Source organism: Triticum aestivum, chromosome 6B (assembly GCF_018294505.1).
Source record: "Triticum aestivum cultivar Chinese Spring chromosome 6B, IWGSC CS RefSeq v2.1, whole genome shotgun sequence".
NCBI lineage: Eukaryota > Viridiplantae > Streptophyta > Magnoliopsida > Poales > Poaceae > Triticum > Triticum aestivum.
Genome location: NC_057810.1, coordinates 157,915,464 through 157,940,147, shown reverse-complemented (window position 1 = coordinate 157,940,147; position 24,684 = coordinate 157,915,464). Strand labels below are relative to the sequence as shown.

At 44.5% G+C, this 24,684-nt stretch overlaps 1 protein-coding gene and 1 long non-coding RNA gene across 3 annotated transcripts; one reads left to right on the top strand and one right to left on the bottom strand.

Moving 5' to 3' along the window:
- Positions 1-580: 580 nt before the first annotated feature.
- Positions 581-1,346, bottom strand: LOC123136324 (uncharacterized). The gene is made up of 2 exons (XR_006466775.1): positions 816-1,346; positions 581-735 (listed from the first exon to the last, which is right to left on the bottom strand). It is a non-coding gene; the product is annotated as an uncharacterized lncRNA (long non-coding RNA).
- Positions 1,347-10,004: 8,658 nt separating this feature from the next.
- On the top strand, positions 10,005-12,629 carry LOC123133832 (sister chromatid cohesion 1 protein 1). Of its 2 annotated transcripts, XM_044553236.1 has the most exons (7): positions 10,005-10,146; positions 10,363-10,431; positions 10,534-10,592; positions 10,713-10,757; positions 10,834-10,853; positions 10,940-11,018; positions 12,416-12,629. In XM_044553236.1, exons 1-7 carry the CDS (start codon positions 10,055-10,057, stop codon positions 12,427-12,429), a joined length of 378 nt encoding a protein of 125 aa, XP_044409171.1. In that variant the 5' UTR covers positions 10,005-10,054; the 3' UTR covers positions 12,430-12,629. The 2 variants fall into 2 exon arrangements, with proteins under 2 accessions (XP_044409171.1, XP_044409170.1); XM_044553235.1 differs by lacking the exon at positions 12,416-12,629 and having other exon boundaries at positions 10,940-11,326.
- Positions 12,630-24,684: the final 12,055 nt, after the last annotated feature.

Sequence of the window (24,684 nt, the reverse complement as noted above, 5' to 3'; positions counted from 1 at the left end):
AGTTTTTTTTATAGCAGGCGAGATATAAATATTCCACTCCTACAAAAAGAATACTAATATTAAGAAGTTCTATTGCGGCCCGGGTGTGCCCCAATAGGAGACCAGGCGTGGAGCAGTCCGCCGTGACAGTCTCGACCCCAGGGAGCTCCTGTGTGACGTGCGCGGCACATGGGGTCACCCGACTGGGCCGACCCAGCTGCGAGAGTGCGAACAAATGCGAAAAATCCAAAAACAAACGTGCTGTGAGGGATCAAAGCCAAGACCTAGTGATAGTGCAACCTCTCGCGTGCCGATGTACTTATTGAGATTTAGGGCCAACTCTTTCGGTGCTCTTCTTATCACAAACTAGCACAAGTTGTGCTAATCTACTATCCTTGCACCAACGTATGGACAGTTGTAACGGAGATATCAGGCACCTTTGATTGTAGAATCAGTCTTTGCAATTTTCGCTTAGGTAGTTTTATCCAGGGGCGGACCCAGGACGAAAATGACGCGGTGTCCCATGTCCATCACATGTGTGGATATCAAGTAGTAATATACATAATAGTAATACACATAAGAATAAAATCTACATAGAATATGATATAAGAGTGCATATGCTTACCAGAAATCCAAATATAAGAGGTTCACTTGAAATATTAGTTGATCATAGAATATGGAGCAATAGCAGAGCATCAAATTATGAAAATAAGTACAAAGGATGCTGACAAAATGCAACATTAGAGCTTTGATTGCCTACAGAACAAAAGAAACAAAACCACTTAGTAACATATTAAGTATAATTCTGCAATAAACAGATGTGTTAAGACAAGTACCTTTTCAAAATATTTTTGTAAGTTCTTTCATGGGCCCAAAGCGATCAATTATCACTTCATTTATAATCTTGCCAAGTCGCCGGAAGCCGGATCAGTGGGGAACTAAAATTTCTGGCTGATATTTTTCCATTTTAAGTCCATAAACTGAGCTTCTACTACAATTTAAGATTTTTTACCCAGCCGTTATTAAGATAAATAAAATTTGCACAAAGAAAAAAAAAGAACTATAAAACATATTACTGTACTTGAACTGCTAGGTATATAATTAGACTTACTTGACATTGTGCATGTGCGTCCAATCGGTAGGTGCTCAAGAGTATCGCGGTCTTTTCTCCAATCTCCGCTCAGTGCATGATAATTCTAGATAATCCTATAATACCAAGTACAATTAAATTCTCTAGCCCTATCCAGTAGCCCTAGTGCCCTATGGTAGAAAAGCAATCAAGAATTGGATTCTGGATGTTATAGATGCACATCGCATTGGGGATTTGCGGCTTTGGTGCAGCAGCAGACGTACCAATTTAGTTCCCCACTGATCCGGCTACCGGCGACTTGGCCAGATTTGGGGTTCCTGACGACTTGCAGCGAGCCTGACGAAGCAGACAAAGAGGCGGAGGCGCAGGTATGAATCAGATCGGTAGATGTGGTGTGGAGGACCTGGCGTGGCGGCGAACTGCTGGTTCGCGGCGCCCGGCGAGTTGGACCCTTAAAGTGGGCCGTGCTAGCAGCGGTTCTCCTTACTGGGCCGCATGGAGCAGTACCGGTGTCCCTCACTCTTTTTTACCGGTGTCCCTCTCTATTTTGCTCCATGGTTACAAGGTAACGAGATTTTCTACCCGGTGTCCTGTGCTACCTGTTGGGCCAACGTGGGCTCGCCCCTGGTTTTATCTCGATCGGCTAAGACCTAGAGGCCGACATATATAGTCAAATTATCTCCTTGCCTTTAAATTTTTATTTATGGAATAACCAGTGCAACATGCACATGCAAGCAACCTCTTAAAATGCCTTCATATTATTGTATGAACTAATCTTATCTAACATTCAATATTATGCTTTTAGGGTGAATTATATTATGTTATTGGAAAGAAGATACTTTTGTGTAAATTATAGAAAATACTTTGTTTTTCATTTTTGGCACATTATGAATGTTCTGGTTGTTATAATGAAAAATATCAAATTGTTAATATATGGATCAAAATGTATTTTTAAAATATACTCACTCCGTCTCATAATATAAGACCGTCCACTAGTAGAAAAGGGGGCAATGGTCCAGGCCGGATCAGCCCATTAGTCCCGGTTCAATCCAGAACCGGGACCAATGGGGGCATTGGACCCGGTTCATGAGCCCCGGGGGCCGGCCGGGCCACGTGGGCCATTGGTCCCGGTTCGTCTGGACCTTTTGGTCCCGGTTGGAGGGACGAACCGGGACCAATGTGCCTTGGTCCTGGCCCACCACCATTGGTCCCGGTTGGAGGCCTGAACTGGGACCAAAGGCTTCCCTTTAGTCCCGGTTCAAGCCACGAACCGGGACCAATTAATTGCATATATATACCCCTCGCCCGCGAGCAGAGCACTCTCACTGCTCTGTTTTTCGTGGTCGACGAGGATAGAGCTTTGTGGTGCTCTACCTCACCTCCTATGCATACGAGGTGTTCGATGGAATGCTCGAGGCACACTGCATAAGCTTTCTCCTCTTCAAGCTTGACCTCCAAGCTCAATTTTCCTCAATATTTGTCTAGGTTTAGCGGTCCGTCACGTCCCGTCCCCGTCTTCACCGCCATCGATCGCCCGCGCCGATCTCGTCGCCGGCACCACCGTGGTGAGCCTCTTGTTCTTATCTTCTTTCTGAAAGGAAAAAAAATCTTACTTGCATGTTTATATAGATACTTGTATAATTTTCTTACTTTTATTATTGCATCTTATATAGTGCGATGGTTTTGGTATCCGCCCCCGTCGGTCCTCGTCCTGTCTATGATTCGGATGTGGTATATATTATCTTTTCATAACTATGGTTCATCTATTGTTTATGACAATTATGCCGACCAACGTGACATAGATTTTATTTATCTAGGAGGTTGTTGAACCGGAAATTCTAACCGACCCTATTGTCGAGAGGATAAATTTAGCTGAAGAAGAAAACAATTTCTTTAAGGAAAAAATTAGAAAAATTGAGGCGGAGAAGATGATATTGGAGTTGCATGTTGTAGATGTCGTGGATGATCACAAGATCAAGATGGATGCAATGCGCTTGAAGATTAGAAAGATTAGAAAATATGCATTCATACAGAGGCTTGGTATCATTATGCCGTTGGATCAGTTGTTACATTGGTTGCGATTATGATCGCATTTGTTTTCGTATTGAAATGTTTTACATAGTTTCAATGTATGGTTTAATTAATTTAGATGCTCTGCAGAGCTTTATGTTGTTAGATGAGAACTATGTATGTACTTTGGTTTTAATGTGATGATGAACTTCTATTAATTTGGTCACTTAATTATCTATTCATGATGTTCTGTAATGATTTTTGACACATTTAATTATATATAATGCACGTAGATGAACCGGCAATGGATGTACGGTTCAAGACACACCTCCGAGTACATTAAGGGCGTGCATGAATTTCTCGAAGTGGCTGAGGCAAACAAGCAGAATGATTTTATGTGTTGTCCATGCCCTATATGTGGGAATACAAAGTCTTACTCTGACCGAAAAGTTTATAATTTGAAAACTAATGGCACTAACAGAAAGTTTATAATTTTTCCAAAACTAAAAGCAAAAAGAATTAAAAAATAAAGTAAAAAACAAAAGAAAATAAATAATGCAGAAAACAAAACAAAAAAACTAGAAAATAACTAAAAATAGCAACAATAAGTATTTTGTTGTAAGTAGAAACAAAATAAAATAAATAAAGCAAGAAAGAAAACAAAAAAATGCCTCCTACTGGGCCCCCACGGCCTGAATACGACTAGAAACCCTATCATGGGCCAGGATTCAGGCCCGCAGTAGGCCCAGCAGGCCCATCAGGCAAAGCAGTAACAAATAGGCACGCAAGACTACGGTGGAGAGGAGCTCGAGAGGGGTGCGGCAGTGGGGCTTATAAACCACTGCGCACCCCACTCAACTAGCGAGGTGGGACTAAACTTTGGCCCCGACGCTGGCAGCACAGGGTCCTTTGGTCCTGGTTGGTGGCACCAACCGGGACTAAAGGGGGGGCATTAGTCCCGGTTGGTGCCTACAACTGGGACCAAAGGTCGCCGCTTCCCGCCCGTTGGGCTGCTAAAAAGAGGCCTTTGGTTCCGGTTGGTGGCACCAACCGGGACTAAAGGGGGCATTAGTCCCGGTTGGAGTCACGAACCGGGACCAATGCCCTTGCTATATATACAGCACTTAGGAAAATTTGACGAACACATCGCCAGTTGCCCCCGGCCCGCCCGACGACGCCGAGCTCATCGACGCCGCCAGGCTGCCCAGATCGACGCCGTCTGCGCGCCCCCGTCGTCGCCCCTGCCCCGTCGCCGCCAGGCGCTGCCCCGACGCCGCCCGCCGGCCGCCCCCGCCGACGCCGTCGTCTTCGCCCGCGCCCGTCGTCGCCGTCACCGTCGTCGTCATCGTCGGCCACGCCCCTGCCCCGGCCCGCCGTGGTCGTCGCCGACGCCCTCGCCGCCGCCGCCGCCATCGCCATCGCCCTCGCCGGTCGCCCCCGTTGTGAGCCGCCGCCGTCGAGGCTCTGTGTTCAATGCTTTTTTTCATACATACATGCGTATTTTTTTTGTTCATTGCATTTTTCATATATATATAATTAATGTATATATGTATGTGGTAGCTATATGATGAATGGATGTGGCTATATGTATGTATGAATATAATGTTCATAGCATTTTTTTGTTTATATATGTTTTTTCATATATGTATTAATTTTTTATTTAGGTTGTTAGTAGATATCGATTTTAGGTTAGTGCATTTTAATTAGGTTAGTGTAGAGGAAAAAGTAAAATAAGGAAAAGGAAGAAAAGTGGAAGAAGGAAGAAGGAAGAATAAGAAGAAAAAGAATGAGAGGAAAAAGGAAAATAAGAAGAGGAAGAAAAGAGAAGAAGAGGAGAGGAAAAGAAGAGGAGAAATAAATAAGAAGAAGAAATAAGAAGAAAAAGAAGAGGAGAAGAAGAAAAAATAGAAAAAAAATTCTATTTTTTCTTCTTGTCCTCTATTCTTTTCTTCTTCTTCTTCCTTCTCTTCCTTCTTCCTCTTTTCTTCCTTTTCCTTAATTATTTTCCTTTCTCGAGGGAGAAGAAGAAAAAGAAGAGGAGAAGAAGAAAGAAAGGAATACAGGAGAAATAAATAAGAAGAAGAAAAAGGAAGAAAAGGAAGAGGAGAAGAAGAAAGGAATAGAGGATCTTCTCCTCTATTCCTTTCTTCTTCTCCTCTTTTTATCTCTTCTTCATTTTCTTATGTTTTATCGGGTCTGTCGCCGTCAGGCTGCTCGCCTTCGCCCTCGCCGCCCCCTCGAGATAACTTCGACATGAGGGGCGGTCAATATATATACCCCCCTCTCGACCGTGATAACCTATACAACGGCAGCACCCCCCTCGGCCCTCTCGCTCGACCAAAACTCTTGAGGCCACCTAAATTTACCAAGTTAAAAGAGCGTTGTCGTCGAGGCCACCCCAAACCCTTGAAGCGTGTGTCGAGGCGATCCCAAACCCTAGAGAAGCAGCGTTGAGGCCACTAACATGATTCCTTATTATGATTAGCTAGCTAGTTCTACGTTTGCCACTAATATATATCCATCTGTACCATGTTTGAATAATAATTGACATGTTGTAAATATTTGCAGAAACTATGGAGCACTACCGAGACGAAGCAACAGAAGCGATGTTGGAGGAGATGATCGCAGAAGGAACTGATGTTGTTGCGTCATTTTTCATCGACATTGTTGGTGAGGAAGGACTGGGTGAAGAAGAGGGCTATGTTCATGATGGCTCCGGCCCATTAATGCCGGTACAAGAAGAGGGCTATGTTCATGATGGCTCCGGCGATGACCCAATGGAGGTACAAGAAGGAGACCGTGCTGACTGCTCCGGTGACCGAACCGAGTACGGCCAGGTATATATATATTAGTTAAGCCCGTGTTGACTAGTTAATTGATGCATTCATTGTTTTGGTATATGTACACATATTAATTACTCTCGTCTTTCTTCCTTTTAATTTCTAGCCCTCCGGATCGAGCACAACTTCGGTAAGGAGACGAGGCCCAAAGAAAAAGTTGAGCTCGGATGAAAGGTTTGAGATCATAGAAATCGCGCCCGACGGCGAACCGGTTGAACCCATCCGGACAAAGAACGCATTTTTTGCTCAGTGCGGTGTTCTTGTTAGGGACAAGATCCCGATCAGCATCCAACAATGGTATAAGCCTAAGGACGACCCTGAGGTGTCTTATGTCAATGATATGCAGAAAGAAGATCTTTGGACTCAGCTGAAGGCAAATTTCACCCTACCGCCAGAGGAGGATCCGGAGAAGCCAGTTAAAGAGCAATTAATCAAGTCTTGTGCTCTTAAGAAGATGGCAACCCTATTCAGGAGGTGGAGGAAAAAGTTGAACCATTTTGTCGGAACAAAAAGACACCAGAATTCATCGGCAAATATGAGAAGATCAAAGATCACTGGCCCGCATTTGTGGCCCACAAGACATCGGAAAAGAGTAAGAAGATGTCGGCGACGAACAAGCAAAATGCTGCGAAGAAGAAGCTTCACCATCGCACGGGGTCAGGTGGCTACCTCAAAGCCCGGCCTAAGTGGTCCAAGGTTGAGAATGATCTGCTTGAAAAAGGGATCGAACCAGAGACAATGAGATGGCCAGACCGTTGCCGGACTTGGTTCTTCGGGGCTGGCGGAACCTTGGACCATGTATCAGGGATGTGCCGTTGGACAGACGAGCAACTGGAAATACCAGTCAAGAACCTTCAGAAGTATATCAATGCAGCGCAGAAAGGGACGTTCGTACCAGACAGGGAGAAGGACAAGCTCACAATGGCCCTCGGGAATCCTGAGCACCCTGGACGGACACGAGGCATGCTAGGCTCCATTCCGTGGAAGGTTGGTTTTCCGGACGCAGGGGGTTACAAAACCCACGAGAGGAGGAAGAAACTGGAGCAGGGCCAACTGCAGGCGCTACACGAAAGGGTAATGGGGCTAGAGGAACGAGAAGAGGAACGAGAAGCAGCAGATCACAGCAAACGACCTGCCGAAGCTACCCCGCCATCTCAGCGGAGAAGCAGCATGGCTTCCATCGAGCTGCTTCAGCCGGAGCATGTCTTGACGGCTCCTGCCAGCTATCCCGTGGATGCTATCACGGAGCCTCAACATTACCACATTATGGCGCGATGGATGAATTTGAATGTCAAGGCGGCTGTTGGCTCTGTTTATCCTACTGGATCCGGAGCAACTTATCACTGCCGTTCGATTCTAGAAGGATATGCTAAGGTGATGGTGGATGAAATAACGGAGGGATTTGAAGACCTCGTGCTTGACCACCCTACCGGTGAAGGGGAGACTAGGCTGGGTTCTACTCTGAAGACTCCATACCTATGGCGGAAGGAGCTCATCAACCTTCTGAACTGGACGCCTCCGCCTCCTCCTCCTCCTCCGGCGAGTCAGGGCACCCCGCCTCCTCCATCGCCTCCTCCTCCGGCGAGTGACGATCAGGGCACGCGTGGCGGCACTCCGCCTCCTTCTCCGCCTGCGCCGGCGCTCCCAAGCAGCCAGCAGCCTCCACCTTCTCCGCCTCACCAGCAAAGGCAAAAGAGACCCGCCGCCGCCCCGGCTGCTCCGGCGCGTCGTACTCCTTCTCCTCCGCCTCGTAAGCAAGCACGAAAGAAGACAGATGCCGCAGCCACTTCGTCTGCTCCGGCGTCTAGCAGCACAACTAGAGGCGGGAGGCAATACAGATACGGTCCACCTCTCAAGCCTCTAGAGAAGTTACCGTACGAGAGGACCGAGGAGGAAAACGATAGGATTGTGCGGACCCACATGAAGGAGTTCTTTGAAGGGGTGAAAGCAAAGAGACATCCACCTCCGGAGGAGAAGGTAGATCCGGTGAAAGCAAAGTGCACTATCGATGCCTTGAGGAAACCACCAAAGTCTCCGCCGAGAACCAACTATGAGCGCATTACTGAATAGACATATCTCCAAGCCCAGCGGTCGGGAACTACTATCAGTGCTAAAAGGTTAAAAGAACGAGCAAAGGGGAAAAAATTGCCCAGCTCGACGAACAAGCACAACAATCGTGCCCCCCGCTCAATGTGTCTAATGCTCCGGGGACAGTGGCCGGTTATGGCAATCCTGCAGATTACCTGCCTGACAATCAACTTTCTGATTTCTTGGAGGTGGACGAACACAGATACGAGTACGGGAAGCCTCTCGTCAAAGATGAAAAATCTCTGACAATAATGATGCGAAGATTCCATAATTGGTACATGGAAACCTGCAGAGAGTCTGGGGGTACGAATGCTTTGTATCTGAATATTAAAGAGGAGCACGACCTCATTGCAAATGATCTGTTGACTGTTCCATTTGATGAGTTCTTCGTGTTCTTCAATCAAAAGGCCCTCGATAAACTAATGGTCCTTTGATACTGTCTGTAAGTACTATTTCTGTCATTAAGTCTCTATATATAGCTCGGCTCTTTCATTTCATGTATTTATAATTAATTATCCTCAATATATTATGCAGATTGAAGATCGTCGAGTGCAAAAAATAAGAAATTTATGATATTAAGTTCATTAACACAAATATCATAGATGAATTTCTGGTTAAAAAGGACATCAAAGAGGCCGAGGACAACGTGCTACAATCGTTGATCAAAAATCAAAACAAAGATATCATACTCTTTCCTTACAACGGCAAGTGAGTGTTACTGTCATGTGCATATTCGGTTTCCCTTATTACTTGAGCGAGGTTATAGTAATGTAATTGATGAGTTATGCATGCGTGCGCAGGTACCACTATATTCTTCTGGAGATTAAGCTTGAGCGTGGACTAGTAACCGTCTTAGACTCGAGACGGAAAGATCCCAAAACCTATGCGGACATGACTGAAATGCTCAACAAATAAGTTCAATCGATCATTATCGCACCATATCGGCAACTTTTTGTTCATTTCCTGATATCTCAAGTAATAATATTTATTTTCTTTGTCTTGCAGGGTTTGGAAACAGTTCACCGCACAAGCTCCGGGACTGCCGAAGGAGCTGCGATATACATACCCGAAAGTAAGTACTACTGGCTAGCTAGTTGGGCGCGCATCTCCCGTTGATTCTATAGCTATACTTTCATCAATGCCATTTATAATGCTTCATTATCAGTTTGATTGACCTTTATTTCTCGTAAAGTGCTTGTGGCAGGAAGAAGGGAATGATTTCTGTGGATACTACGTGTGCGAGTTCATCCACAACGCGACTTTGAGAAACAAGCGGGGCTACTCTCAAAGACAATATGAAGTGCGTAAGCAATAATATTCACAATTTCATTTTATTACTGTTGAGTTTCTGTTGAGTTTCTGTTGAGTTTCCTTCATATATATGTATTAATTAACCCCCTTCTTCAAATTAGACGTGGCAGATGCGAAATGAACTCCTAGAACCAGATCGCATGAAAGCAATTCAAGAGGAATTAGCGGAATTCTTTCTTGACGACGTCATCAATAAAGCTGGAGAATACCATGTGGAAATTGATTTCAATTGCTAGGGGATTGTAATTAAGAGATCTTATACATATTGTACATGTATGTAGCTAGTAGCGTCGGATACATGATATACGAAAACTCGTAGTTCGACCAATCTCTCGGAGAAGGAGAGGTCGATCGATCACTTCTCTCGGTATGCATGACAAACTTCTGTACTCATGTTGGAAATATGCTCTAGAGGCAATAATAAATTAGTTATTATTATATTTCCTTGTTCATGATAATCGTTTATTATCCATGCTATAATTGTATTGATAGGACACTACTAGAAAAAGGGCTATAGATGGGATTGACACTAATGGCGCACCAGAAAGTTGATGCGCCATTAGTATATACTAATGGCGCACCACCTTTTGATGCGCCATTAGAGTTGAAACTACTAATGGCGCACCATGCAAAGGGTGCGCCATTAGTATCAAAAAAAATTTTGAACTAGTGCGCCTGTCCAAACATACTAATGGCGCATCCTGCTTAAGTGCGCCATCAGTAGTTGTAACTACTAATGGCGCACCAGGTAGTGGGTGCGCCATTAGTATCCAAGATGTTCTACTCGCACCAGCTCCTCGCGCGGAAGGCGCCGCTCGGCCAGATATGGTGCGTCCCCTCCCCTCTCTCCCTCCCTCCCTCGCCGGCCGCCGCCTCTCGCCCCCCTCGGTCGCGGCCGCCGGCCGCCGATTGCGCCCGTCCCGCGTTTTCCCACTCGGTCCGGGGCGTTTCCGGACGCGCCCGTCCGATCCGCTCCCAATGCGGCGGGTTCCCCGTCGCCTCGATCTCCTCTGACGCTCCTCTGCTCCCCTGTCCCCGTCGCAGGATGGCCGCCACGCTCCACGCCAAGATCAACCGCAAGCGCCTCGACAAGCTCGACATCATCAAAATCTGGTGAGCCCCCGACCCGATCCCGCCAATTTCTCTCTGCTTTGAGCCCGCGGTCCGCCCCGATTCTAATCCGCGTGTGCCGCGCTGTGTCTGACGCTGCTGCAGCGAGGAGATCCTAAACCCGTCGGTGCCCATGGCGCTCAGGCTCTCCGGGATCCTCATGGGTGAGCCGTCCCTCCGGGTCATTTCGCTCCTTTTTTTTCCCTCGCCAGATTCTTTCCCGTTCTCCCCCGGGGATGTGACGCGTGTTTGTTGCTGTTGTTGCCTGTGCGCGTGATGAGCAGGCGGCATGGTGATCGTGTACGAGAGGAAGGTGAAGCTTCTCTACGGTCAGTCCATCTGCTTGCTACACTTTTTTGTTGTCGAAATGTTCAGATTCTCATCGTTTCCAACTGTTCCTCGCAGATGATGTGTCCCGTCTTCTGGTAAACTTCGACTTCCAGTCTTGCCCAGTTCATCCTGCTTGGTAATTTGGTGGTTGGGTTTACGCTTGCGCTGATTTCTTCCGCAGATTGAGATCAACGAGGCATGGAAGATCAGGCTGGCCGTGGACCACACCGTCCTCCCCAAGGGCAAGGCTCAAGCCATGAGTGCGCTCTCTGTCTCCATGCCCTTCTACAAGTTTCTGAATGTGCTTGTGTCCTGATAATGCGGAGCCGGCGTCCATTTCTCTCTGGAATGGGGTTTTCTTTGTGTGTTTGGACCGCGTGGTATTAGCCTGATGGTTTGCAGGGTACCAAGGTGGCTGTATGTATGGACAGCTTAACTTTGTCTGTTTATGAAATTTCTGAGAGGCTCGATAGCAATGCAGTCTCTGTCAGCTTGCTTGTTACCAATTGGTGTGTTCTGCATTGTACAGTATTGAGTTTACGATGATATGTGATTTGCGATGTTTTCAGATGTTTCTAGTAGAAGTTTCTGAATGTGTTTGCGTGGTGATGATGGAGAGTTGGTGTCCATTTCTCTGTGGAAATGGAATTTTCTTTGTGTCTTTAGACCGTGTGGTGTTAGTCTGATGGTTTAGATTGGAGGCTGTTGCAAGGTGCCAAAGTGGCTGTATGAGCAACTGAACTTTCTGTGTTTATGAAATTTCTTAAGATGCCTAACAACACTGTCAGTCTGTCAGCTTGCTTGGTAACTATTGCTGTGTGCTCCATTGTGCACTACTGATTTTACAATGACCAACGGCACTACTTTGTGGTGTCTTCAGATGTTTCTAGAATTTTATTGATGATGCCATATCACTGATTGCGTGAAATGTAACTGGGATGCAGTCCTAGCCATGGGTCCATGCTGTGAAATGTAACTGGGACGCACAGCCCTAGCCATGGGCCCTCGCTGTGTGATCCTGCTGTAACTTGACTCTGTTCTTGTGTTTGTGGGGCAGCAGCTATTCATATAGACCTTCATATGATTTTGTGTCTCCTGTCTTGATATTCTCATTGCTTGATTAAATTCATGGGTTGCAACTTTGCCTAAGGAGGGGTCGTTTGGGTGTTATAGCTGTTGATGCAAGGGTTCATGCAGGTATTTATGTCTTTGTATGTTGCTGATTGTTATGTCTGGGTTAGTCAATTTTAATCAGCTCCAGGTGCAAGGGATTGACTGATATCGGTTGATTTTGGGTTGTTCAGTGCTGACTTATTATTTTGGTATTGGTTTCTTATTCAATATCAGTCAATCTCTTGAGACTGGATGGTCTAATTATAGCAGATCTGGGGGTTGTAATGGTACTTGAGAAATAATGCTATGTTCAGAGGGGATCTTTATCACCTTGGAAAACTGTTAACATATCTTAATATTCTGTCATGTTCAGAGCGCGGACTCTTGTCGCTTGCCTTTGGAAGTTTGTTAGCACTCCAAATGAGATATTTAACCTCTTGCTACTGTGTCATTGCCATTGAGAAAAGGGTTTTATGGAGAATGATATGTCTTAAGATTAAGAAAACAGTGTGTCATTTTTATCTGAAAGTGCTGCTTCTTGCAGGTATGAAGCAGTAACACTGCCAGAGACCGCGGTGGATATGGAGGTGGAGCAGCCCGTGTTTTTCACAGATACTGATACTACTAGGTTCCGCGGAATGGTAATCGTTGTCATCTGTGTATTCTGGAAGTTGAAACTGTGTTAGTCTATTGTATTCGAGACTAATATGATGAATTGTATTCAAAGACTAATCTTCTATTGTATTCGATGAATCTGTTGTTGATGTGTGCTGTCTATATTTTGTCAAATTATACATTTTGTAACCTGTGCAAAAAATAGAAAATAAAAAAATAAAAAAACCTAATATTCATACTAATGGCGCATCACATGACAGTGCGCCATTAGTATGACAAAGCATACTAATGACGCATCACTGGTCAGTGCGCCATTAGTATGCCGCGGTTACTAATGGCGCATCCCGTGGTTGTGCGCCATTAGTATGCCAAAGCACCTGGGTATACATGGCCCCTGGGAGGCATACTAATGGCGCACCGTAGACTATACTAATGGCGCACCAGTGATGCGCCATTAGTATACCAGATACTAATGGCGCACCACTGGTGCGCCATTAGTAAAAATTACTAATGACGTGCTAGTAATGGCGCACCAGTGATGCGCCACTAATGGCCAAATTAGGTGCGCCACTAGTAGCGGTTTTTCTAGTAGTGGGAAACTCAGATACATGTGTGGATACATAAACACACTATGTTCCTAGTAAGCCTCTAGCTGACTAGCTCGTTGATCAATCGATGGTTACGGTTTCCTGACCATGGACATTGGATGTCGTTGATAACGGGATCACATCATTAGGAGAATGATGTGATGGACAAGACCCCAATCCTAAGCCTAGCACAAAGATCGTAGTTCGTATGCTAAAGCTTTTCTAATGTCAAGTATCTTTTCCTTAGACCATGAGATTGTGCAACTCCCGGATATCGTAGGAATGCTTTGGGTGTACCAAACGTCACAACGTAACTGGGTGGCTATAAAGGTGCACTACAGGTATCTCCGAAAGTGTCTGTTGGGTTGGCACGAATCGAGACTGGGATTTGTCACTCCCTGTAAACGGAGAGGTATCTCTGGGCCCACTCGGTAGGACATCATCATAATGTGCACAATGTGACCAAGGGGTTGATCACGGGATGATGTGTTACGGAACGATTGAAGAGACTTGCCGGTAACGAGATTGAACAAGGTATCGGTATATCGACGATCGAATCTCGGGCAAGTACAATACCGCTAGACAAAGGGAATTGTATACGGGATCGATTGAGTCCTTGACATCGTGGTTCATCCGATGAGATCATCGTGGAACATGTGGGAGCCAACATGGGTATCCAGATCCCGCTGTTGGTTATTGACCGGAGAACATCTCGGTCATGTCTACATGGTTCCCGAACCCGTAGGGTCTACACACTTAAGGTTCAATGACGCTAGGGTTATAAAGGAAGTTTGTATGTGGTTACCGAATGTTGTTCGGAGTCCCGGATGAGATCCCGGATGTCACGAGAAGTTCTGGAATGGTCCGGAGGTAAAGATTTATATATAGGAAGTCCTATTTTGGTCACCGGAAAAGTTTCGGGTTTTATCGGTAACGTACCGGGACCACCGGGAGGGTCCCGGGGGTCCACCAAGTGGGGCCACCGGCCCCGGAGGGCTGCATGGGCCAAGTGTGGGAGGGGACCAGCCCCAGGTGGGCTGGTGCACCCCCCCCCCCCCACAAGGGCCCAAGGCGCCTAGGGTTTGGGGAGGGGGTGCTTCCACCTAACTTGGGGGGCAAGTTTCCCCCCTCTTCCCCCTTGGCCGCCACCCTTAGATGGTTTTGGGGCTGCCAACACATGAGTTTTGACCTCTCCCTGGCGCAGCCCCACCTCTCTCCCTTCTCCTCTCCCATGGTGCTTGGCGAAGCCCTGCTGAACTACCACGCTCCTCCACCACTACCATGCCGTTCTGCTGCTGCTGGACGGAGTCTTCCTCAACCTCTCCCTCTCTCCTTGCTGGATCAAGGCGTGGGAGACGTCACCGGGTTGTATGTGTGTTGAACGTGGAGGTGCCGTCCGTTCGGCACTAGGATCTCCGGTGATTTGGATCACGACGAGTACGACTCCTTCAACCCCGTTCTCTTGAACGCTTCCGCTTAGCGATCTACAAGGGTATGTAGATGCACGCTCCTTCCTCTCGTTGCTCGTTTCTCCATAGATAGATCTTGGTGACACGTAGGAAAATTTTGAATTTCTGCTACGTTCCCCAACAGTGGCATCATGAGCTAGGTCTATTGCGTAGATTCTTTGCACGAGTAGAACACAAAGTAGTTCTGGGCGTTGATTTTGTTCAATATGCTTACCGTTACTAGTCCAATCTTGTGTCGACGGTATTGTGGGATGAAGCGGCCCGGACCGACCTTACACGTACTCTTACATGAGACAGGTTCCACCGACTGACATGCACTTGGTGCATAAGGTGGCTAGCGGGTGCCAGTCTCTCCCACTTTAGTCGGAACGGATTCGATGAAAAGGGTCCTTATGAAGGGTAAATAGCAATTGACATATCACGTTGTGGTTTTTGCGTAGGTAAGAAACGTTCTTGCTAGAAACTCATAGCAGCCACGTAAAACATGCAAACAACAATTAGAGGACGTCTAACTTGTTTTGCAGGGTATGCTATGTGATGCGATATGGCCAAGAAGAATGTGATGAATGATATGTGATGTATGAGATTGATCATGTTCTTGTAATAGGAATCACGACTTGCATGTCGATGAGTATGACAACCGGCAGGAGCCATAGGAGTTGTCTTTATTTATTGTATGACCTGCGTGTCATTGAACAACGCCGTGTAATTACTTTACTTTATTGCTAACCGGTAGCCATAGTAGTAGAAGTAATAAGTTGGCGAGACAACTTCATGGAGGCACGATGATGGAGATCATGGTGTCATGCCGGTGACGATGATGATCATGGAGCCCCGAAGATGGAGATCAAAAGGAGCAATATGATATTGGCCATATCATGTCACTATTTGATTGCATGTGATGTTTATCATGTTTATGCATCTTATTTGCTTAGAACGACGGTAGTAAATAAGATGATCCCTCATTAAAATTTCAAGAAAGTGTTTCCCCTAACTGTGCACCGTTGCGAAAGTTCGTCATTTCAAAGCACCACGTGATGATCGGGTGTGATAGATTCTTACGTTCACATACAACGGATGTAAGCCAGATTTACACACGCAAAACACTTAGGTTAACTTGACGAGCCTAGCATGTACAGACATGGCCTCGGAACACAAGAGACCGAAAGGTCGAGCATGAGTCGTATGGAGGATACGATCAACATGAAGATGTTCACCGATGATGACTAGTCCGTCTCACGTGATGATCGGACACGGCCTAGTTGACTCGGATCATGTAATCACTTAGATGACTAGAGGGATGTCTATCTGAGTGGGAGTTCATAAGATGAACTTAATTATCCTGAACATAGTCAAAAGACCCTTTGCAAATTATGTCGTAAGCTCGCGCTTTAGTTCCACTGTTTAGATATGTTCCTAGAGAAAATATAGTTGAAAGTTGACAGTAGCGATTATGCGGACAGTAGAAAGCTTATGTCCTTAATGCACCGCTCAATGTGCTGAACCCCAAACGTCATTTGTGGATGTTGCGAACATCGGACATACACGTTGTGATAACTACGTGATAGTTCAGTAAAACGGTTTAGAGTTGAGGCACCAATGATGTTTTTCGAAACATCGCGGAACATATGAGATGTTTCGAGGGCTGAAATTGGGATTTCAGGCTCGTGCCCACGTCAAGAGGTATGAAACCTCCGAAGATTTTCTTAGCCGGCAAACTAAGGGAGAAAAGCTCAATCGTTGAGCTTGTGCTCAGATTGTCTGAGTGCAACAATCACTTGAATCGAGTGGGAGTTGATCTTCCAAATGAGATAGTGATGTTTCTCCAAAGTCATTTCCACCAAGCTGCTAGAGCTTCGTGATGAACTATAACAAATCAGGGATAGATATGATGATCCTTGAGATATTCGTGATGTTTGACACCGCGAAAGTAGAAATCAAGAAGGAGCATCAATTGTTGATGGTTGGTGAAACCACTAGTTTCAAGAAGGGCAAGGGCAAGAAGGGGCACTTCATGAAACGGCAAATCAGTTGCTGCTCCAGTGAAGAAAACCCAAAGATGAACCCAAACCCGAGACTAAGTGCTTCTGTAATAAGGGGAACAACCACTGGAGCAGAATTACCATAGATACTTGGTAGATAAGAAGGCTGGCAAGGTTGATAGAAGTATATTGGATATACATTATGTTAATGTGTACTTTACTAGTACTCCTAGTAGCACCAGGGTATTAGATACCGGTTCGGTTGCTAAGTGTTAGTAACTCGAAATAAAAGCTACGGAATAAACGGAGACTAGCTAAAGGTGAGCTGACGATATGTGTTGGAAGTGTTTCCAAGGTTGATGTGATCAAGCATCGCACGCTCCCTCTACCATCGAGATTGGTGTTAATTGTTATTTGGTGTTTGCGTTGAGCATAGACATGATTGGATTATGTCTATCGCAATACGGTTATTCATTTAAGGAGAATAATGGTTACTCTGTTTATTTGAATAATACCTTCAATGGTATTGCACCTAAAAGGAATGGTTTATTGAATCTCGATCGTAGTGATACACATTTTCATGCCAAAAGACATAAGATAGTAATACCACTTACTTGTGGCACTGCCATGTAAGTCATATTGGTGTAAAACGCATGAAGAAGCTCCATGTTGATGGATCTTTGGACTCACTCATTTTGAAAAGTTTGAGACATGCGAACCATGTCTATTGGTGTATACGCATGAAGAAACTCCATGCAGATGGATCGTTTGGACTCACTTGATTTTGAATCACTTGAGATATGCAAATCATACCACATGGGCAAGATGACTGAAAGCCTCGATTTCAGTAAGATGGAACAAGATAGCAACTTGTTGGAAGTAACACATTTTAATGTGTGCAGTCCAATGTGTGCTGAGGCATGCAGTGAATATCGTTATGTTCTGACTTCACAGATGATTCGAGTACATGTTGAGTATATTTACTTGATGAAACACAAGTCTGAATTATTGAATGGTTCAAGTAATTTCAGAGTGAAGTTGAAGATCATTGTGACAAGAGGATAAAATGTCTATGATATGATCATAGAGATGAGTATCTGAGTTACGAGCTTTGGCACGCAATTAAGACATTGTGGAAATTATTTCATAATTAATACCGCCTGGAACACCATAGTGTGATGGTGTGTCCGAACATCATAGTTGCACCCTATTGGATATGGTGGGTACCATGATGTCTCTTATCGAATTACCACTATCGTTCATGGGTTAGGCATTAGAGACAACCGCACTCACTTTAATAGGGCACCACGTAATTTCGTTGAGACGACACCGTTTGAACTATGGTTTAGAGAAACCAAAGCTGTCGTTTCTTGAAAGTTTGGGGCTTCGACGCTTATGTGAAAAGGTTTCAGGTTGATGAGCTCAAACCCAAAGCGGATAAAAATACATCTTCATAGGACACCCAAAACAGTTGGGTATACCTCCTATCTCAGATCCGGAAGCAAAAGTAATTGTTTCTAGAAATGGGTCCTTTCTCGAGGAAAAGTTTCTCTCGAAAGAATTGAGTGGGAGGATGGTGGACACTTGATGAGGTTATTGAACCATCATTTCAACTAGTGTGTAGCAGGGCGCAGGAAGTTGTTCCTGTGGCACCTACATCAATTGAAGTGGAAGCTTATGATAGTGATCATGAAGCTTCGGATCAAGTCACTGCCGAACCTCGTAGGACGACAAGGACGCGTACTGCTTCGGAGTGGTACGGTGATCCTGTCTTGAAGGTCATGTTGCTAGACAACAATGAACCTACGAGCTATGGAGAAGCAATGGTGGGCCCTTATTCCAACAAATGGTTAGAAGCCATGAAATCCGAGATAGGATCCATGTATCAGAACAAAGCATGGACTTGCCCGATGATCGGCAAGCCATTGAAATAAATGGATCTTTAAGAAGAAGACAAACGTGGACGGTAATGTCACCATCTATGAAGCTCGACTTGTGGCGAAGAGTTTTTCACAAGTTCAAGGAGTTGACTACGATGAGATTTTCTCATCCGTAGCGATGCTTAAGTCCGTCGGAATCATGTTAGCATTAGCTGCATTTATGAAATCTGGCAGATGGATGTCAAGACGAGTTTCCTTACCAGTTTTCATAAGGAAAGGTTGTATGTGATACAATCAGAAAAGTTTTGTCGATCCTAAGGATGCTAAAAGGTATGCTGGCTCCAGTGATCCTTCTAAGGACTGGAGTAAGCATCTCGGAGTTGGAATGTGCGCTTTGATGAGATGATCAAAGATTTTGGGTTTATACAAAGTTCATGAGAAACTTGTATTTCCAAAGAAGTGAGTGGGAGCACTATAGAATTTCTGATGAGTATATGTTGTTGACGTATTGTTGATCAGAAATGATGTAGAATTTCTGGAAAGCATATAGGGTTATTTGAAAGGTGTTTTTCAATGGAAAACTTGGATTAAGCTACTTGAACATTGAGCATCAAGATCTATGAGGATAGATCAAAAAATGCTAAATGGTACTTTCAAATGAGCACATACCTTGACGTGATCTTGAAGGTGTTCAAGATGGATCAGTTAAAGAAGGAGTTCTTGCCTGAGATGTGAGGTACGAAGTTAAGACCTAAAGCTCGACCATGGCAGAATAGAGAGAAAGGACGAAGGTCGTCCCCTATGCTTTAGACGTAGGCTCTACAGTATGCTATGCTGTGTACCGCACCTGATGAGTGCCTTGCTACATATCTGGCAAGAGGGTACAAAGGTGATCAAGGAGTGGATCACCAGATAGCGGTCGAAATTATCCTTAGAGGAATAAGGATATGTTTCTCAATTATGGAGGTGATAAAGAGTTCGACGTAAAGGGTTACGTCGATGCAAGCTTTAACACCTATCCGAATGACTCTGAGTAGAAAACCGGATACGTATAGTGGAGCAACCATTTGAAATAGCTTCAAGTGGAGCGTAGAAGCAGCATTTACAATATGACATAGAGAATTGCGAAGTACATACGGATCTGAAAGTTGCAGACCCATTGACTAAAACCTCTCTCACAAGCAAAACATGATCAAACCCCTGAACTCATTGAGTCTTAATCACATGATGATGTGAACTAGTTTAATGACACTCGTAAACTCTTTGGATGTTGGTCACATGGCGATGTGACATGTGAGTGTTAATCACATGACGATGTGAGCTAGATTATTGATTTTAGTGCAAGTGGGAGACTATTGGAAATATGCTCTAGAGGCAATAATAAATTAGTTATTATTATATTTCCTTGTTCATGATAATCGTTTATTATCCATGCTATAATTGTATTGATAGGAAACTCAATACATGTGTGGATACATAGACAACACTATGTCCCTAGTAAGCCTCTAGCTGACTAGCTCGTTGATCAATAGATGGTTACGGTTTCCTGACCATGGACATTGGATGTCATTGATAACGGGATCACATCATTAGGAGAATGATGTGATGGACAAGACCCCAATCCTAAGCCTAGCACAAAGATCGTAGTTCGTATGCTAAAGCTTTTCTAATGTCAAGTATCTTTTCCTTAGACCATGAGATTGTGCAACTCCCGGATACCGTAGGAATGCTTTGGGTGTACCAAACGTCACAACGTAACTGGGTGGCTATAAAGGTGCACTACTGGTATCTCCGAAAGTGTCTGTTGGGTTGGCACGAATCGAGACTCGGATTTGTCACTCCGTGTAAACGGAGAGGTATCTCTGGGCCCACTCGATAGGACATCATCATAATGTGCACAATGTGACCAAGGGGTTGATCACAGGATGATGTGTTACGGAACGAGTAAAGAGACTTGCCGGTAACGAGATTGAACAAGGTATTGGTATACCTACGATCGAATCTCGGGCAAGTACAATACCGCTAGACAAAGGGAATTGTATACGGGATCGATTGAGTCCTTGACATCGTGGTTCATCCGATGAGATCATCATGGAACATGTGGGAGCCAACATGGGTATCCAGATCCCGCTGTTGGTTATTGACCGGAGAACGTCTCGGTCATGTCTACATGGTTCCCGAACCTGTAGGGTCTACACACTTAAGGTTCGATGACGCTAGGGTTATAAAGAAAGTTTGTATGTGGTTACCGAATGTTGTTCGGAGTCTCGGATGAGATCCCGGATGTCACGAGGAGTTCCAAAATGGTCCGTAGGTAAAGATTTATATATAGGAAGTCCTGTTTTGGTCACCGGAAAAGTTTCGGGTTTTATCGGTAACGTACCGGGACCACCGGGAGGGTCCCGGGGGTCCACCAAGTGGGGCCACCAGCCCTGGAGGGCTGCATGGGCCAAGTGTGGGAGGGGACCAGCCCCAGGTGGGCTGGTGCGCCCCCCCACAAGGGCCCAAGGCGCCTAGGGTTTGGGGAGGGGGTGCTTCCACCTAACTTGGGGGGCAAATTTCCCCCCTCTCCCCCCTTGGCCGCCACCCTTAGATGGTTTTGGGGCTGCCAACACATGAGTTTTGACCTCTCCCTGGCGCAGCCCCACCTCTCTCCCTTCTCCTCTCCCGCGGTACTTGGTGAAGCCCTGCTGAACTACCACGCTCCTCCACCACCACCACGCTGTTGTGCTGCTACTGGACGGAGTCTTCCTCAACCTCTCCCTCTCTCCTTGCTGGATCAAGGCGTGGGAGACGTCACCGGGCTGTACGTGTGTTGAACGCGGAGGTGCCGTCCGTTCTGCACTAGGATCTCCGGTGATTTGGATCACGACGAGTACGACTCCTTCAACCCCGTTCTCTTGAACGCTTCCACTTAGCGATCTACAAGGGTATGTAGATGCACTCTCCTTCCCCTTGTTGCTCGTTTCTCCATAGATAGATCTTGGTGACACATAAGAAAATTTTGAATTTCTGCTACGTTCCCCAACAACTCAATGGTTCTCTCGATCACTTATGTATATATAGTACGTAGCGTCGACCAAGCACGGACATAAGAGAGGACACTTCTCTCTATTAATTAGCTAGCTAACACAATATATGAAACACCTAAATTAACCCCCCAACCCCCCCCCCCCTCTCCTTTAAAAAAAACAAAAAACCCAGCCACTGGAAGACTGACGCGTGGATGCCTTTTGGTCCCGGTTGGTACCACCAACCGGGACCAAAGGCCCCCTGACTGGGCTTGGCGCACAGGGCCACGTGGAGGCATATTGGTCCCGATTCGTGTTTGAACCGGGACTAATGGGTGGAGGTATTAGTAACGACCCATTAGTCCCGGTTCATGAACCGGGACTAAAGGCCCTTACAAACCGAGACTATTAGGTGTTTTTCTACTAGTGGTCTTTGACACTAGTGTCGTGTCAGAACGCTTTTATATTATGGAAATGAGAGAGTATAACATAAAAATAACATATCGGCATCCCCATTCTTAATCTAGCTCATCCCCGAGCAAAGTAGGATTATAAAAAAAGATGAATTTTATATGTGAAAATGCTATCTGTCAAGAACATCATCCTCTGGTATATTACCTTTGGTGAATCTAAAACAAGAGTAAAGGTACTCCCTCCGTCCCATAATATAAGAACGTTTTTAACTCTAGTGTAGTGTCAAAAACGTTTTTATATTATGGGACAGAGGGAGTACATGGCAAGGGTCCATGTTAACATTCTTAAACTATCTCAATGCATATAAAAGGAGTTTCCACTATTCTTTAATAATCAAAATGCATTTAGTCAATATCCCATTGCCGATTGTTTAGAAAGAATGTCAATATTTATCGGAAACATAGTAATGACCTTCACAGCAAAGAATATTTTACATGACAATCACTTGAAGGCCAACCATAGATACAAGACCAAATATAATCACATGTTGCTTTTGGGCGCTACTCAATCAATCAAACAACTTAATATAGAATCTGAGCACAAGTTTAGGTTAAGCACCCTAATAAATGGCGCAATAGAATAATGTTGGGTTTGGAAGAAGTAAGAATTGAAGATAATCGTGCATCACCACATTCGGTCGTTAGGCTAAGAGAATTTGTGTTGTGTTCTTTCTATAACAAACTAGCACAAGCCGTGCGAATCTACAATCCTTGCGCCAACACATCTTTCGCTTGCAAAATCGGTCTTTGCGATTTCCAGTTAGGTAGTTTTATCTCTGCTAAGACTTAGTGACAACATATTATATAGTCGGTGTTTTGTCTTGACTTGAAATTGGTGTTATGATGTGAGTAACAACACATGTGTTTTTTCCGCGGAAGCATAGGTGTGCTTCGCTGCCAAGACTAGGTGTGCTCCTCCACGGTTAAGCAGGGAAAAAAGGTGAAACATATATGGGCCCCAAAGGCCGAGCATTGTGTGCTTCATGGTGAAGTAGGAGTCCTCCGGCGGGTGGAGCACAACTGTGCTTGAAAAAAAAGGTGAAGCACATGTGTACTTCATCGCAGAACACACATGTATGCTTCACTACCAAGCATACATGTACTATGATGGGTGAAGCACGGATATGTCGCTGATAAAAGAAGCGTGAGTATGCTCAAGGTAGTGGAGCACTGGTGTGCTTCGCCGTGAGCACAGATGATGTGCTTCACGGGCTCCTTGTGGTGGACGTATCCAAATTGGAAAGGAAAAAGGGGGAAAGAAAAAAAATGAACACAATCCTCTCTCCTCCTTCGACCATGTTTCATACGCGAAACGCACCGATGATGGACCTCGACGCGTGATCATGTACTATTTTGGTGCGCGGAAGCAACACGGGGTTACCCCGTAAGGGGTACCCTGAGTTTTCTGATAAAGAATAAGAAAAAAGGTGCCAATTTTTATAGCAGCTGAGTGTAAATATTCTATTAAAAGAACAAGGAAAGAAAGTCTGTTGCGGACCGGGTGTGGCCCAATGGGAGCCCGGGCGTGAAGCAGTCCATGACAATCTTGAGGGGGCTCCTAACCAGTGTGTTAAGCCCATGCTGCTCCCGCGGCGCACAGGGCACGGTGCATGCGCAGCGACCCGATAATCCTTTCGCCCGCGCTCACTTGTTCGCTTGTCTGCACGATTGCTATTTTGATTTTCACTATTTTCTTTTCCATTGTTGCTGGTCTTTGTCCCAAGGAAAAAGCTGCACATTTTTTGTCAATTTGAAAAATATTTAGAAATTCGACAAAGTTAACAATTTTGAAAAAATAAATTGATTTTCTAAAAAGTTCATGAATTTTGATAAAAAAAGAGTTCACATATTTGGAAAAAAAATCATTGATTGAAAAGAGTTTCCGTTTTTGAAAAAGAAGTTCAGGAATTTGAATAAAATCCACAAATTTAGAAAAATTCCACGGAATTGAATAAAGTCCACAAATTTGAGAATAAGTGTTGTCAAATTTTAAAATTGTCCATGAAATTGGAAAATATTATATATTTTAAAATATTCACGAAAATTGAATAAACGTTCATGAATTTTAGAAAAAGTTCATGAATTTGGAAAAAGTTCACTAATTTGAAGAATGTTCTTGGTAAGTATGTCCTGTACTATATTCTAAGCTTTGCAATGAAGCTGGTCGCCAAGCCTTTTAATCTGAAAAGAAATACAAACGAAAATGCTATTGAGTAAAAGTTCGCTCTGTCTATTCCTAACAAAACACAGTGTGCGCTGTTGGATGATGTGCGTGAATCTCGATGAGGGACAGTGTGGCGAAAAGCTATGTAAAACATGGTGATTTTTGTAAATGTTTGTTGTTCCATGGAAAATTTAAGAAAAAAATGTGCTTTGAAACATTAGCAAATTTTGAAAAATGTTTCCAATTATCACAAGTCAAACTTTTTAAAAAAATTGTTTCATAAAAATTAAAATTTTAGAAAAATTGTAATGGTCATATGGAATATTTGGGATTTTTTTTGTTCTAAATCATGGAATTGTTTTAAAAAATAATTCTACCTGTCACATGGCAAATTCAGATAATTGTTTTTTCTAGCAAATCATTGGCAAATTTAGAAAATGTTGTAATCTCCACTTGGAAAGTTTAGGTTTTTGGTTCTATGGAACATGGCAGCTTATCTGGAAATGTGGCAAATTTAGGATTTTTATTTCCTAAAAAAATTACTTATTAAAAAAAAATCAAATTCTCAATATCATTGCAACTATTATTTTTTCTATATAAATTCATAACAATCATGGGAACATGGCAACTTT